Source organism: Phalacrocorax aristotelis, chromosome 14, assembly GCF_949628215.1.
Source record: "Phalacrocorax aristotelis chromosome 14, bGulAri2.1, whole genome shotgun sequence".
NCBI classification, from domain to species: Eukaryota; Metazoa; Chordata; class Aves; order Suliformes; family Phalacrocoracidae; genus Phalacrocorax; species Phalacrocorax aristotelis.
Window position 1 is genome coordinate 8,080,450 of NC_134289.1, and position 16,319 is coordinate 8,096,768.

General features: G+C 42.2%; 1 protein-coding gene across 5 annotated transcripts in view; it reads left to right on the forward strand.

Annotated features, from left to right (window-relative positions):
* Positions 1 to 16,319, forward strand: part of ANK3 (ankyrin 3) — a 375,938-nt gene that overhangs the window by 234,014 nt on the left and 125,605 nt on the right. For all 5 annotated transcript variants that reach the window (XM_075109653.1, XM_075109651.1, XM_075109649.1 and 2 more), the window contains 2 exons: positions 2,202 to 2,387; positions 4,182 to 4,280. In XM_075109653.1, coding sequence (XP_074965754.1) covers positions 2,202 to 2,387; positions 4,182 to 4,280 — 285 coding nt within the window. The remainder of the gene's footprint in view (positions 1 to 2,201; positions 2,388 to 4,181; positions 4,281 to 16,319) is intronic.

Genomic DNA, 16,319 nt, shown 5'->3' on the forward strand with positions numbered 1-16,319 from the left:
AATAGTGTCAACTATTTACTTAAATTGTTTCTAGTTTTTTGGGGTTTGGTTTTGTTTTGTTTGTTCTGGAGTGGGCTTTGCCTTATGTTTTAAAGTGCAGTTGCTAATTATAGTACTGACATCACGACACTTCCTTGCAGTTGCTTTTTGTGGGTAGGCACCTTCAGAGGGCATGCGGTGGAAGTGCGTACTTGTCGGTGCTCATATTCTTGGTTGCAGTTTGCTTGGCTGCGGTACAGTGATCTCTGCACACGCTGAAAGGGTGGGCAACTCCCATCAGAGTTGGGAAGCTGGGGGTTTAGGGGATGGCAGCTGTTCTGGCCTTGAAATGAAGTGCTCCCTCCCATTTGTCCGCTCTCCTTTCCTGAAGGAAAGGAGAAAATGTGTTCCTGGGATATTTTTTTATATTATTGTTACCAGCATTTTTAGCAGAAGAGAAAGCCCAATGAGAAAAGACACGGTAGGTAGCGAAACCACTTTTCTTTGAGAAGCGGCTGGCTGTGCCGCTGCTTTCAGCTGTATAAATAAACCAGAAAGCGAATGTCTCCAGGACACTAAGCCGTGAGCTGTCACACTCAAGGTTTCTTCAGGCAGGAGCCTCCATTTCTGCAGGTACAGCATAGCTATATTGCCAGAGCCCTCTTGTGGGGATGCTCACCGAGCTTTTTGGCCTCCAGAGCCGCAGAGCATTTTTCACACACTGTGCTGCTCTCTGCCCGCAGTCTGAGCCTGCGCGGTTGTTTTACCCCAGGAACCGCTCGCGGCCTCGGACCACAGCCCAGAGCTCTGCCCTGCTGCTGGAGGACAGTGAGGCAAAGGAGAAGGCTGTGGTTAAGCGAGTTTAAAAAAATCATGAAGAAAAGAAACCTTGTTAAGACCCAAGGAATTTCAGTGGTTTTTCTTCCCCTCCACCCCCCACCCCAAATGTTGAAAAAATGCTCTTTTTCAGAGCTCCTCCTGTTTGTCTTCCTAAATTGAGGCGTTTTTTGTTTGGTAAGCCGTAAGGGGAAATTCCTTTCTGAAAACATTACTTTTGGTTCCAAAAGTTAAAAAGTTAACGCTTGAACTCTACACTTTTGACATAGTGTGAAAATCTATGTCCTGGGTGTCATCGCTGCACTTTTATTTCACGTTTATACAGTTCCACCATGACAGAAGCAGTTGAAAAGTGAAAGAAGGTGTTTACCTACTAAATTGTAATGAAGTTTTGTAATATAAGCTTTGGATATATTGATCGAGAGTCAAAAGTAATAAGTAAAGCCCAAGTAGAGTAATTTGCATTTGTGATTTACGGGTATTATCTTGGGCAAAGCTGAATGCGCTCCTGGGTTGGAATGCCACCTAAATGTTTGGGAAGGAGCAGAATCTAAATGAAAACTCTTTCATTCTTTAGTTTTCTAAGAATCCATAAAAATAAGGTTATAAAAACCTCTCAGATGGTACTTTTCATGTGTTTGAGGAATCCACTTTAAAACCCATTAAAAAAAAAAATCTTCTATTTTCAGGTTTCTTATTATGCACTACTTTGGCTATTTGCTAGTCTGAAAGGAAATAATTTGTTTGTAAGAGGATTGTCTGTCACATCTATTTAAATTTTCATAAATGGAAGCTGTAGTAAAAGAATTAGTATATTGTGAGAATGTGATATTCCTATTCAAATATTAGATTTTAAATACACACATAACCATACATCAGAGGATAGAGTTGAAGTGTTGGGTTGGGTTTTTTTTGTTTGTGATTTTTCTTTTCTCCTTAAAGTGTAGATTATAACCTGTAGCTGTGGGGGGAATGGGTATAATATGCTATGGAGACATCATTAACAATTGTAATTTTAATATTTCAGCTTTTTATACCTTTTTATATAATTATACACCTTTTTATACATGTATTTATGTAACTGTTAATTTGTGAGTAATTTCTCACTTTTTTTTCTCAAGTCTCAGTCATTTTTGTTTGCTTGTATCTTAAAATTTTATGTTTGTCTGGAGTGCCAGGAAGGGTTTTGAGCTTTTGGGACCTAGTTCACCAACACTTGACTCCAATTTCAGTGTCATTGCAGGGTACTTTTAATTTGCACCATGTAACATTTTATGTTTGAACTCGAGCCGGTACTCTTACTAATGCTGAGATCGCTTCCCTTCCCCTTTCTGTGCCCTGGAAAGCTTGGAACATGTGTTGAGGGTCCCCATTGTATGTTGCAGGATGGTTTCACGCCTTTGGCAGTAGCTTTGCAGCAAGGTCACGACCAGGTGGTTTCACTGCTGCTTGAAAATGATACGAAGGGAAAAGTCCGTCTGCCTGCCCTTCACATCGCTGCCCGCAAGGATGATACGAAGGCAGCGGCTCTGCTCCTGCAGAACGACCACAATGCTGATGTGGAGTCAAAGGTCAGTGGTGGAAAGGAAAAAGGTTTGATGCTGTTGACTGCTGTCACATGTGTTACATCCAGCGACGATCTCCCTTAGTGTGAGGTACTTTGCTGCAGAGTTACACATAACTTTCTCCTAGAGTGTGTGGTTAAGAATAACGTTCCATTTGCTTTCTTTGCCTCTTTCTCCCCCGTTCCCTTTTTGTTTAAATCAGGGTTAATTTCTCCTCTACAAACTTTGCAAATGGAAAATAATAAGCAGAATATTATTAGAATTATTCTCTTGGGAATGAAAGCCACGCCTGCAGTGGTGTGCTCTAGGTATTGTACAATTAAGTCATTTGATTAGTTGTTTGTGCAATTGCTACTTTAAGAACTTGGGTAAACATGTAACAATTAACATTCAAAATACTTGATCATTCAGCTTCCATTCAGTCAAGCTTCCTTGTGTGCCGATTGTGCTGTCATCTGAGCTGCCATGCCACGTAGCAATCATGAAGCTTCTTGCATCCATATCACCGGTGGTGAACTAACCGTTCATTTTTTCCCCCTCTTTGCTTCCAAATGTGTTAACCTAGATGATGGTGAATAGAACAACAGAGGTATATATAAATATATATATGCATCATCACTCCTCCATGACTTAGTGCTGCTGCATCATTTCTTCCTCCTCCTTTTTGCATCGCCTTTTATAGGATAGATACCTGCTTTAGATGAAATGAAGTAGCATGTGCTAGAGGAGACTGTAGTTTAGATACCAGGGCTTTCTGCAGCTGAAACTAGGGTTTAAAAGTAAGAGTAAGCATTCTTGAGAGCTAACTGCTGTCATAAAAGAGCCTTATTATGTAAGATGGAGTTTTCAGGGATTCTCATGGAACATATGTTTGTCAGATGTGTTAAGAGCTGCAGACAACCCTGTCATGTTGTGCATCCAGGTTTGATTTTAGGCTTCTGCATGACACTTACCTTGATGGTGTCAGCAAATAGAATGATCTGAGAGTGGTTTTATACTGCAGAATTCCCAGAGCAAGGCAGTGGAAGCTAGCATGGCTTGCTAACAACTTAGAAATGCATCTAGTTCCCATAAGGTTTCATACTTTGCAGGACTGATGGAATTGCTGCATGTTTTAGCATTCTTTTAAAAGGAAGTAAAACTACTTAAATATGAAAATAAGTTGCTGAAGTAATTTTATCAGTAAGGCATCTTCTAATTAGAGTGGTAACTCATGGTGTCTGAACATAACCCAGTGTGATTGCCCACAGTGGGAGACTGATCTTTATGGTACTAACCCTTGGAAAAAAAAAAATCCATATTAATAATTTAAAATTGTCTTTGATGTTGTTTTCATTTGCATCTACTTTGAATTTATAAAAAACAGCAAGTATCATTAAATGACTTGTATATGAACTTCTGCAAAGAATCTCTAAGAGATTTAGCTTGCAAGACTGACATAATACAACTAGATATTTCTAGTTAGAAATTCATTTCTTATAAAAGACAGATCACTGCTTTAATACGCAAATGTTTTGCTGTTGTTTTTCTGGAATAACTGAAATTTTTATCCTACTTCTCGTCTTCTAGAATATTTATGTTAATTTTTTTCCCTCCTGCATAGCAATATGATTTTTATTTAGACTCACTGAGAGTCTATAAATAAATGTCAGTGAGTGAAAAGTAGTACAGAATTGGAATGGTGACTTGCAGCAGATGCTTATTACTAGCTTTTGTCAGTGATGTGATACAAATTTTGGAGTACCAATGTGATACAAAAAAGTAAGTATCTGTTGGTTTTGTTATGTTTTGTTTTTCCAGAGTGGGTTCACTCCCCTCCACATAGCTGCTCACTATGGAAATATCAACGTAGCTACATTGCTGTTAAATCGGGGTGCTGCTGTGGACTTCACTGCAAGGGTAAGTGTGAAATCTTAGTTATGCTTAGTTTGCTTAATCACCACTGTGAAACAGATTTACCGCAAAGGTGTGGAAAGGTACATTGCTCTTGCCAGCCAAGGGGCCTGGCCTGACCGCCAGGTTCTGTTACCCTGTGGTGTTAGAGGGGGTTTCCCGGGGCTGCTGAGCTGAATCTGAGCTCTAGTCCTCACCTTTGGAAACTTCCGTTTTAATCAGAAAGAGCTGCTATTTCCAGAGTTCGTGTTGCAAAAAGGTAGGCTGGGAATTCAGTAGGATGAATGCTTCCGCCTGTAGCTTTAACATATGGCAGGAATGCTGCCCCGTTGAATTGTCCTCAATATGCCGTTGCACCTGGTGAACGCGAAGTGCAGGTGTTCCGCTGAATAAAGCAGCTGTGCCTTCACTGCATACGTGAGAGTCAGATGATACGTGAAGGAGATCTGAGAAACTGGAAAGGTAGAAAATGAAATGAGTTACAGAAATGGAGGGGAGTTGATAACGGGACCTGTACGGCAGAAGCCACAGCAGTGGGGGAATTAACCCTCCTGACCCTGTAAATTGTGCACCAAAGTCACTACACAGCCCAGGGAGTGTCAGAGTAGTTCCTCAGATGCATGAAAACGGGTCAGGGGTCAGGAGCCAGGAGGGAAATGTTACGGGCTTTCCAGTGTCCCCTTGTTTTGCTCTGGACTGGGTGGGGAGCAGCTGACTGGTGCCTTCAGCTGCGCCGCCTTGCTGGGGGAGCGGGTCCGTCCTCCCACCGGCAGCTGGGCTGCTCTGTGGGCCCGGGGCCAGCAGGGCCTCGTCTCACCGCCCAGGCCAAGGGCCGGGTCTCTCAGAAGACCAAAGAGGAATATTAGAGTGGAGGAGTGTGGTCAGGGTAGGGAGGATGTGGGAACAACAAAATGTACGCAGGAGAAGCGTAAAGGACAGAAAATGACCGAGGGAAGTTACATGTAGTTGGAAGAGCAGGAAAATAAAGAAATGTATATGGACAGGCAGGGATACAGCGATATGAAGGGCAAGGAAAGAGATTGTGTCAGGCATGAGACCAGAGACAAAAGGCAGGCAAATGCAGAGGTAACAAAATTTAATGAGCCAGGATGGAGGGCTAGAGAATGGTAGGGTAGAGAGGATGTGGGCAGAAAGCTGAGTAGGTGCCATGGGAGTATGCAAGGCTGTAAGAAGGGAAAAGCAGGGAGAGTGATTAGGGACAGACAGATAAATAGAAAAAAGGCTAACATTCAAAATATGTTAGTATTGGAAATGCTGGAGCTAGAACTTCCTACTGAAGTTCTTAAAGATTTGTTTGCTCGTTAGTTTCTGCAGTAATGGCATGGGCTGTACGATTAAGAGGATGCCTACGGGATTTCTGCTGACACACAGCCAGGAATGGTTGTTAGTGCAGAAAGAGTGCAACAGAACATGGAAACGTGTTGAAACTCTCCATGGAAAACAGCCCAAACCCTTGGCTAAAGAATACACATACTTCTCCTGTTTGTTTCTCAAAAAATCTACCAACCAAGAAGGAGGAGGACCTGTCACTGTTAGTTGTTCACTGGAAGGTGTGTCATAAGGTTTTAAAAAAAAAAAAAACAACCACCAAAACAAAACCAGAGTCCCCCAAAGCAAATATGATTTCAGATTATTCCAAGGTATTTCTGATATAGACAAAAACAACTCCCCAACAAACCAACCAAAGAAACAAACAAATGAAAAAAAATCACAACCCCCAAAACCCCACCAAACAAACAACAAAAAAACCACAAACCCACCAAAACAAACCAAACTCAGGCTGTGCAAGAATTTGGCTTACCAAACCTTACCAAAACAAAGCCAGGGAGGAGATGTGGTAGTGGTCCCGAGGACAATAGGGAGAGAAACTCAAGGGAGCAAGAGGCATTCAGACTGAAGGCAAATGCTGATGTAAGAGTAAACAGGTATAAACTGGCATGAATAAAAGTTGTCAAGAAATTTAGATTTTAAAGAAATTTAGAAATGAAGTAATAATAGTGAATATTATTTAATTAATAATATTTAATAATGTTAACTATAAGTAATTAGATTCTGGGGCAACCTTTCAATTAAAGTAGAAAGAGTAAAAAAACACAAGGTGTATTCAAGATGATATTTACGAGGGGAATTTTGTGGCATGGATAATTCAGCAGCTCATTTTTTAAGATTTTGATCGTGTGTTGTCTTTATTACTTTTACAAGGGCAAAAGAACTGTACTACTGCTTAGGGCATTTGCCACCTAGCAAAAAGCAAATTGTAGCATTTTCGTTTACTTTAGATAGTTTGTGTGTCTGAAAACTTGAATGCTTCTGTAGTTAAGGAAAATATTTACATGCAGCAAAGTGTTTATGATAAGCATTGCAAACCCATGGAAATAATAAAATGATATTGTGTTTGTTTAGCCTAGAAAGTAGTATTTCACTTACAGGACTTCTCACATTTAAACACAGCGCGCCCCCCCCCCCCAAAAAAAAAAAACCAACCCCACACAAAAAAAACCCACAAACCAACACCAAAAAAAACCCTGAACAGTTGTTTTTTAGGGATTGTCTTTGAATCATCAGGGGAGTTGGTGGAGGGTGTGAGAAAGTGGGAATAGAAATTTCAAACAAAGCCAGACTCAGAATGTTTTCCTTAAACTGTAAGTAGGAGTACAGGTGAGAAGTGTTGGTGCTGGTCACTATTCATTTAACATAGCATCATTCAGTGATTTATTATTGAAGATAAATCCCCAAAGCTAAAAGACGCTGATATAAGACATGATCCAGCAGCTACTAATGCTGGTGAGAAGAGTACTAGCACATATTGAGTCAAGCTGGTTGCTGAGTATCAAAGGTAAGGACCAACTCTCATATATCCCCCACAAATGATGTTTTCCAAATCACATTAATCACTAACTGTATTTCATGTTATTGGCGAGAGAGGGGTCCCAGGTTAGATCCACGTGAAGTTCACAAGCTAAGAGTAGATTTGGGGGTTAAAGGTTTCTGGGAAGCTTCTGTGTGCTTTGCTTTCACTAATGACATTGACCTCTTATCCCCAAGTCCTTAAACTGACCAAATTAGAGCATTCAGGCATTTCAAATGGTCATAAGCTTCGGCATTCAGTATTTGATAGGCTCTAATCCCTGGAGCAAGGACGACAAATGGGGTCTTGGGTCAACTCTTCCCCCAGAGGGTGGTGTAGCACTGGAACAGGTTCCCCAGGGAGGCAGTCATGGCGCCAAGCGTGACGATATTAAAGAAGCATTTGGACAACACCTTCAGACAATTTTGGGCTGTTCTGTGCAGGGACAGGAGTTGGACTCAATGATCCTTGCGGGTCCCTTCCAACTCAGGACACTCTGTGATGACTCTTTCCTGCTCAGAAACAAGATTAGGGATTAGCAATGCTACCACAATAGCAATTACCAGCATTTAGTACCAGTACCACTAAATACCATCTGCCTATGCTTGTTTTATCATTAAAGCTTAGGCTTCAGCAGCTCTATTCTAGATTAGGGACACCGATGGAGAGCACATCCAAGGTAATAAGGCCATCCTCCCCTCCTCTTCAAGATCTGGAACTTGCAGGTTCTTCCTCCATTGGTTGCCATCATCAGAGAGAGGCAGGCCGCTCCGATAGCTGGGAAAGTGCAGATGCAATGACATCAGCCCGAAAGAGCAGTGGGCTGATGCTGTGACTCAGAGCACTGAGCGGCTTGCTTGTGCTTGCGAGAGCTGGGTGGGGGCATCCGCAGAGCACTTCTCTACTGTATGGTGGTTGCAAATCTAGATAAAGTAACTGTGACAGAAGGAATCGTAGCATAAATAACAGTGATATGGAGTTGAATTTTGTTCTTTAGTGCTTATCAGACTGTGGGTAATGAAAGCACTTCACAGAAAGACGAGTTAGATTCTGGTAGAGCAGTGAATTTGTAGCCAAACAGAGCACCAGTATAAACTGAGATTTAAGTACAATTATCGGCACCAAGTAGCAGAGCCCTTGCTTGATCCTCGATTACCCAAATTGCAAAACAGGTAGAGGTGCTACTAGAACAGGTACTAAAAGTGACCCACAGGTACAGCCTGCCCACTGCCACCTCATTGCCTCTTGTTTTAATTTCTGTAAACAGTAGTCACAATATGCTGTCTCCCCTCTGGAGGAAGGGCCCTTATTTGAATTGTTGACAATCTCAGAAAAGCAACAGAGCAAAGATATGGAAGGGCTGTAACCCAGCTAAAATCATACTGTGTGTATGTACTGTAGCTTTCAGAAGTACAAAGGGCAAACTGTAGGATGGGGGTGTCAAAGGCACTTTGTGCTTTTGTGAACCCCCAACCATTTTTCCTTTGTTCTTGACAAATAAATATGAATCAACACTACTTGTCTGCTCTCAATTTATGTTTAAACTACTTAGTCAAGTGTCAGTTCTGAGGAAAGATTTGAACAAGAGCTAGAGGAATATGGTAACAGAAGATGCTTGTATGGAGGGGGCAACACGAAGACAAATGTGTGGAGGGCAGGATAAATAGCCAGCTCCCACCATCGGTGTAGTGAAGGTGGGGAAGGGTGGAGAAAATGTGAACGGACGTGTAGGGTGAACGCAGAGCTCTGAGCCTTAAGGACGAGGGCAAGTGTGGCAAAAAGAGGAGCTGGTGAAAGGATGTAAGAAAAAGGAGGGCAGACCTGTGACAAAGGAGATCTTTTCAGCTGCTCTGTTTTCAGCGTGTTTGAGAGGCCCAAGGGGAGAAAGAGGTTCCAGCAATGAAGGCAGGGAAAGACATGAGCTTGATGATGGCTATCGGTGTGCAGGCAGGAGGTGAGCAGTGGTGCTGTACTGTAAGTAAATGATGTCCCCAGTGATATGCAGTAGCAGCTGCTCCCCTCACCCCCGCCGCTATACACCTGCCTGCCTCTCAGCTGTCGTATACTCCCTTGTTCCCTTCTTTCACTGCAGCTAAGAAAAATAGGCATAGCTCCAGGAGCTCTTACAGGTGGTACAGTGCCTGCCAGCCTGTGTACCTGCTGACCGTAGAGGCTGGGGGGTTGGCAGTGTACCTGCTTTTGGTTTGCACTCTTCCAGCCCAGCGGCTGATCTCATGTCAGCTCTTCCATTAAACTGCATTAGCACTTCTGGGTCCATGCTTTCTCTAGCCTTGCTGCAAGTGCAGGGAAGATGGCATGACATGGAAAGTTCCCTGTGGGATGGATGGAGATCATATCAGTCAGTCAGCTTGTGATGCCCCTGATTCTACCTATTTACAAGGAGGCAGCTCCAAGAACCTTCGTAACCTCAGTCCAAGTGAAACAGGATCTCCTTATTGGGTTGGATGTTTGCCATTTTGTAATGAAGGAAAAATAGTCATTCAAAATTGGTTGACTTGGGCTCAAACTCAGCAATAAACCTGTCACAATTACTGACAGGGTATGCATTGTAGAAGTACAGGCATTTTATGTCTATTCATCATCCTTTTTCTGTAGTACATTTTCATATGTGTGGCTATGTGTCTTTGAAACCCTTCACAACTAAAGAAATCTATTCATTGCATCATCATATTTCCCTCTTGCTTAACTGGGAGGCAATCATATATGGGCTAAAGAAGTGGATGAAGAGAATAAAGGGTAACTGAGGGTGAAGTCAGTCTCCTTTCTTAGCCAGATTAACGTGTAAGAGCAGTTGCTACCTGGGCTTCGAAGGACTGCAACAATTCCAGACACCATTCTCTTATCTGGCAATGATGTTGGAAAGGTGTGTATAAATCACAGTTACAAACTGAAAGAAGGCCAAAGACCTTTAAGTCAATCTATTTTATCAAATTTTTCAACAGGAAAAAGTAATTGCTGTTATTTTAAGAAAAATATTGTTTATCAGCCAGTTGTACCTTTGAATCAAACTGTAACTAGTGTGTTACCTGGAGTTTTAATAATTTTGATATCTACTTCCCATCTTCTGGAACTACCAACCTAGTGATTAGTATGGAGAAGTGAAATCCACCAAAGGGGCTCTCCTGTTCCAGGCTTTCAATTCAGATCTGTTGTTGGAACACAGTGACCATATGCATAGTGAAAACTGTTGTGCTCCTGTCCCAGCTGCTGCCTCTGGAGCTGGACACTGTTGCAGGGGCTTCGTGCCATCAGCTTGACTTTCTTTACCAGAATAAGGTCATCTTCAGCCTGAGGGTGGGTGGGGTGTTGGAGGAAAAGGGCAGGTCACAGACACATTTCTTCATCTCTACTGATCCCTTCAAATTTGCTCTAGACTGCCTTGCACTTTGATATCTAGGACTGGGAGAGGTGTATCCAGACACATGCTAAAGCAAGAAACATCTGTTGGAAGGAACGAGAAACCAGTTTCCTTAGCAGTCTGATTATATCTGTGGTATCCTGTGCAAGAAAGCTCTTTTGCTATAAATCAGAGCCCTGTAGAGTGCCTGCCCTTTCCCCTTCAGGCCTTGCTCGGGCACCCCCAGGAGCAGTTGCAGGGAGGGCAGGCAATTTTGTCTGCTGCAGTTCCCAGCCAGCTGCGATGGAGATGTGTGCCGAGGCTGCCCTGTGCAAATCAGTGTTTCTCCAAGGCTGCAGCGCAGATCAGGGAGGTGGGGAAGGTGCTTCAAATAAACTGTATTTTCTGGAAATTATAGTTAGTGAAAAGTTATCTTTCGGGGATTCACAGAGTCTCCAGAGATTCTTCAGATGTCATTCTTCTGTCTGAGATTATCTTCCAGTGTAAAGATCTGTCTACCCGTGTGAGGAAATGCCTCTGAAGCTCCACCCGGCTCTGAGGAGCTCAGTGGTTAGAAAGGAAGAAATTGTTCTCTGCAGCATCCAGAGCAACAGCTGAAAGAACCCTCTGTGACCCACATCCACTCCATATTTGAGCAAGTTAGAAGATTCGGGTAGCAAGGGAATCCTCTGTGAAGGTGACCTCTGCCCATATCTTTCTTGCCAAAGCAAACAAGAGGTAGTCACTGTCCCATAAAACTACCGTGTGAACAGCCTTCCTAACACGCAGCAGTCCTTATTCAAGAGGAGACCCAGCTCCACTGGGAGTGGGCTTTGCCTGCAGAAAGTTTGCTTACTGGAAGGTTGAGAAAGGATTTGGTAATTTTGAGAGTGTGTTGTGAGGACAACATGCATTAATGATGACCCTGAGGCTGAGGAGCAGAACACGATTAGCCCATCAAAAAGAGCAGGCAATATGGAAGTGACAGTAACATAAGAGAAAAACATCTTTTTATTTCCCTAGTGGTAGTTTGCCATAACAGCTCCTTGCTATACTCTTCCTTCTTTTCTTCCAGGATTCATTTTATACATCACAAGCCTGAAGAAAGAGAAGTATATAAGTATTCGGGAACTAAATTAGCACAATAGAAGACTTATTAAGTAGAGCAGAAAAAAGCTGAAAAATTATGCACTGTTATAAGGTTTCCTGGAAAGCATCTGATTGTATGTTTGTGTTTGTACCTATAATTTCTTTAATTCCTGGAAGTCCTATACAAGTCTCAGTGAACCCCATAACTGCTACTCAAATAGAAGAGTTTTCTCTGCAGGAGTCCTGCTGTGTTGTAGCTCCAGTTCTGAATTGCACCTGAAACACACAGAAGGAAAGAATATTGAGTGTTTTCATATACAACATGTTGATGTAGCTGTGCAGTTGCATATGACAATCTTACCATATCTTCAGGAACTGGTAATGGTGGTAATATCCACGCAGTGTGGTTGATGACAATTCCAGTATACGACACGCACGAACCAACATCATGCTTTTTCCTTAAGAACCCCTAATGATGGAGGGATTTTCCAGTCTGTACAGGAAATTTCTGCTTTAGCAGGCTAGCTATTTTCAGCTTCTGTTTAATTCACACGTTCTTTGTCAGTATTAAGCTCTTCCCAGAGTCTGCTCTCACTTGAGAACTGAGAAGGACAATCTTACTAAATGCCAAAATTAACGTTTTGGTAAGAAACTGGCATTGGGGTTTTTTAATCAAAGATAAAAAAATGAGAATTTTGTGATTAAAGCTACTCTCCACTGAGGGGCTGGGAGGAGAGCTCGGAGAGAGATAAGCTCTCTCGTTGGTAGTGAGGAGAAATATCAAGTCCCCATGAAGCTGGCAATGGGTCTTCGCAGTCCCGACATGATCAGCATTTAAAACAATACAGCACATGACTAGGACAGGTTTGCTCTGTTTTTTGTGTGCTTTTTTTTTAAGCTAAGTGCAAGGTGCAAACATTTACTTTTCTTGTTTGTTATTGGCATCCTTATGCTTGTAAACTCAGTCTGATGGGAGAACGAGGCAATCCCATAGGACAGTACATCACACCAGGAACCAGGGAGAATTCTTCATTTTCTAAATGCACTAAAATAAAACTACAAGATGTACCATGTTTTTACTCTGTCAATTTTAAGTTCTTCCCTATTTTCTTCTGACTTCCTAACTATTTGTGTTGCTGATTTGTAATAGCACAGAGTGATTCTGACTACCCTGGTGAACTGTGATGGATAACGCCATGTGTCAGAGGGGAGCTGATCTCATTTCAGATGGGAAATGTAGGTGGCTTATTGCTCAGCACAGTGTAACTCAAAGTTTTTTAAATTTTCATGTGATGCTGTAGACAGAGAGATGCAGCTGAAAGGGCTTAGTGCTTCCTCTGATCAGGCACAAGCAGAAAGCACTGAATGGAAAAGCAGGTCACTCTTCACCCATCGTATTTCTGGATGTTGTGAGACTCCGAAGGAAGGCACAGGCCCTGTGTGAGAGGGTGGTGGCTGCAGCAGGTGACGGATAGAGATGAAGGGAAAACAGCCATCCAGAATGTTGTGAGGTATATACACTTTGAGCTATATAGTTTCAGTGTACTTCAAGACATATATCACAGGAAATCTGCCAAGGGGGAGAGGAAAGCCAGCTAGGTCATAATCCTATGAGCATTTTATTGCATAGTTTTAGGTTGCTATCCTCACAAATTGTTTGATATTCCCTGTAGACTTTGTTAACTCTCAAGCTGAATGGCAGGTTGGATCTCAGTGCCGAGGGGTCTACCTGAGACATTACCCAGCATTTGCGATTTCAACAGCAAGGACAAGAAGCACTCCAACAGACATTCTAGGTCTGAACCGCATCTTTCAATGGCAACTTTTTGAAGGCATTTCAGCTTTATAACTACAGAAAAACATCTTCAAAATTTTCCTCATTTACTATTCTATCTTATGAACAAAGGGAGAAATTTATAGGAGATCAAACAGATAAAAATAGACTGAAAAGACAGCAGATGCTGTTGATTTACTGGAGAATTCAGAACTTTACATTTGGTGGCTATATTGTTTGCTGATACCACAGTTTTAGTGTTAAAAAACTACACCCAAGCTGCATATATTATGAAGCTTTTTTTATCTCTAGTTTCTTGAGACAAGTACAAACAACTTGATTTTGAGTTGCTTCCTTTACGTTTTGCCATCAGAAACAATAATGATGATGTCTGGGGTTTATTTACTTCTCAGTTCACTTTAACTGTCAGATGAGAGGTGGGAAGGGCCCATATGCATGATGCATCTAGGTATAATTCTAAGCCTTGACACAACATAGTATTGACCAAAGCCAAGTTGCTTGCCCTAAACTTCAGTGTGCAATTATGGAAGCATTCACATAATGCCTCTCCTCATCTGTTCAGGAGTCAGAACTCTCAGCCAGCAGAATTATTACTTCATATTGTTCTCTACCAATAAAAGCTCAAATAGCTAAATGGCAAAATCAAATTCTGAATAGAGACATGCCCCCTCTTTTTTTCCCCCCCTCTTCATTTCCCCACAGTGTTTCCCTGAGCTGGTACAGCTGAATAAGGCTAAACATGTTGTTTCTTCTTTGTCTCTTAATTCTTTTTATGAACTGCCTGAATAGGTTAGTAGAGTATGACAAAAACAGCATCCTCCTTCCCAGAGAGTGAGTGCTGCAGTGCTCTTTTCCCAGGAAAGAGGAGCTGAGTTTGATCATCCGTAAGGACAGATATTTCACTGGGCATGTTAGGGTTTCATTTGCTTGATTCTTCCTGCTCAATTTTTTATTTCAGGGTAGCTGTGTGTAGTTCATTTTCCTAACAAACTGTCTGAGGTGACCGCATTCTTTATCCATCCACCTCTTCCTAATGTGAACTTGCTGCCTATTTTCAACAAAGATTGGTTGTTTTCAAGATTCTAGAGACATTAAATGTATATGTTTTCCATAAAGACAGGTGATCAAATGGAGGAAAGATGGTCTGCTAGCTCTCCAGCTTGCAGAAGTGAGCTCAGTCCTTATTAGGTGCTGGAGAATTTGCCCATGTTCCCAGCCAGTGTGGTTGCACCCTGTCTGAAGCTGGGAGAGAACTGCACAGGGACCAGGTCCTGATAAGTTTCAGTACTAACCAGAAATTTGAAGATCATTTGAACAGGACTCCTTTTTTGCCATGAAAGTGGATTCCCCCCACACACACACCTGTTGCAAGCAAGCAGTGTGACCTAAACCTTGATTACTAAGTGGAAGTCATATATTTTGGAGTTGAGGTGTGCATCTGCCAGAGCTCGTTCATCCACTCTAGAATCAACTCTTCTTCAGGTTAAGGCAACAGGAGCTTTTGAACGATTGGACTGGTAAAGAATTAGATACAAAGTGCATGTTCTTATGCGATTATACCCTCCCTTGTGCTGCACTAGACTGATTTAGCCCGGTGTCAAGACGAATGAGAACCAGACTTTTGAGAGGTATTTGTCCTACCTTTTGTAATGCTGTCCCTTCCTCCTCCATTGCTTCGTTGATGCTTAGAAAAGGCATTTCTTCTACTCTCTGTATGATATAGTAAATTATTAGTAGTAATGTATTAACAGGGCACTAAGGTCTATTAGACTGAGTTAACCTCTTTGCCCATCAACCCCTGCAAGCAGAAAATGGAGACACTTCAGTCTAAATTACCTGCAGTACCCTTTACCTGAAGGGATGGAAGTTATTTCTTTCACTGTTCTTTTCTCAGGAGAGTAGAATTCATCTCTCTTTCCCCTCTGACCTCGGTAACATCTTTCTTCCTGGGAAGAGAGGAAAAGCAGAAAGTATCTCCTCATAGTTGTCTTCCCTCTTTTTCTCTGTCCTCTTTGTGGCTGATACAGTAATATGCTGACTCCATATTATAGCCAAGGTCAATTCCCAGTCAAATAGAATGAATTCTTTTTTTCAAAACCAATTCACATATTGTAAGTTAAGCAATCCCACAGCTTTACATGCCTGGGAAGACCAGGTATAGCACACTATTTGTTAAATGTGATATGTATCATTTTTGTTTTACTTGGTTTTTTAAAGAAATGAGAAGCCTCCCTGGAATAGTAGTCGCTTAGATGCTCTAATGATCATTAATATTGGAGAAAGAAGCTCTGTCATCTTGCTAAAATATATTTTACCTCTGTGATAATATTAATTAGTACTTTTTAGTAGCTGTGCATTAGCTTCATGGTAAATTGTGTGTAAATTAAAATATAGCATACTGCATTAGGTACTCAGCATTATTATTAAGCTGTGAGTCAGCTTGTCACATCTGAGAGGGGATCTTTTTTCAGTGCTGGGTTTCTATCGCTCTGCTCACCTGCAGTTTTGAGGAAGCACTCTTGAACGGTCTGTTGGCCAGGCAAGCCACTCGTACCGCTCCCCAGCTATTCCAGGCGACGGCTGCCTTTCCGACTCAGTCAGCCATCGGACATGTGCTCGCTCAAATTCGCTGCTTTCTGCTCAGTCACGGGGAAGCTGGTTTTACGCAGCCAGCTGTTTGTGCTGCCCCTGAACGGGCAGAAACACGTTCTTTAAAATTCTATTCGTCTTCATACTGTAGCTGCACGCTCTGTTTAAATCCTTTTATTTTTGCTTGGCTCCATATGATCAAATACATGCAGGATGTGGCCTTCGCACACCACAGGATAAAAGATTCGGCAGAGCATGAAGAATCATCCTAGCTACCTCCTGTTAAAGCAGCGTGTTTGTGTGCGCAGGCAGTGGTTGTGTAACCGCCCTGGATGCGCGGCGCCG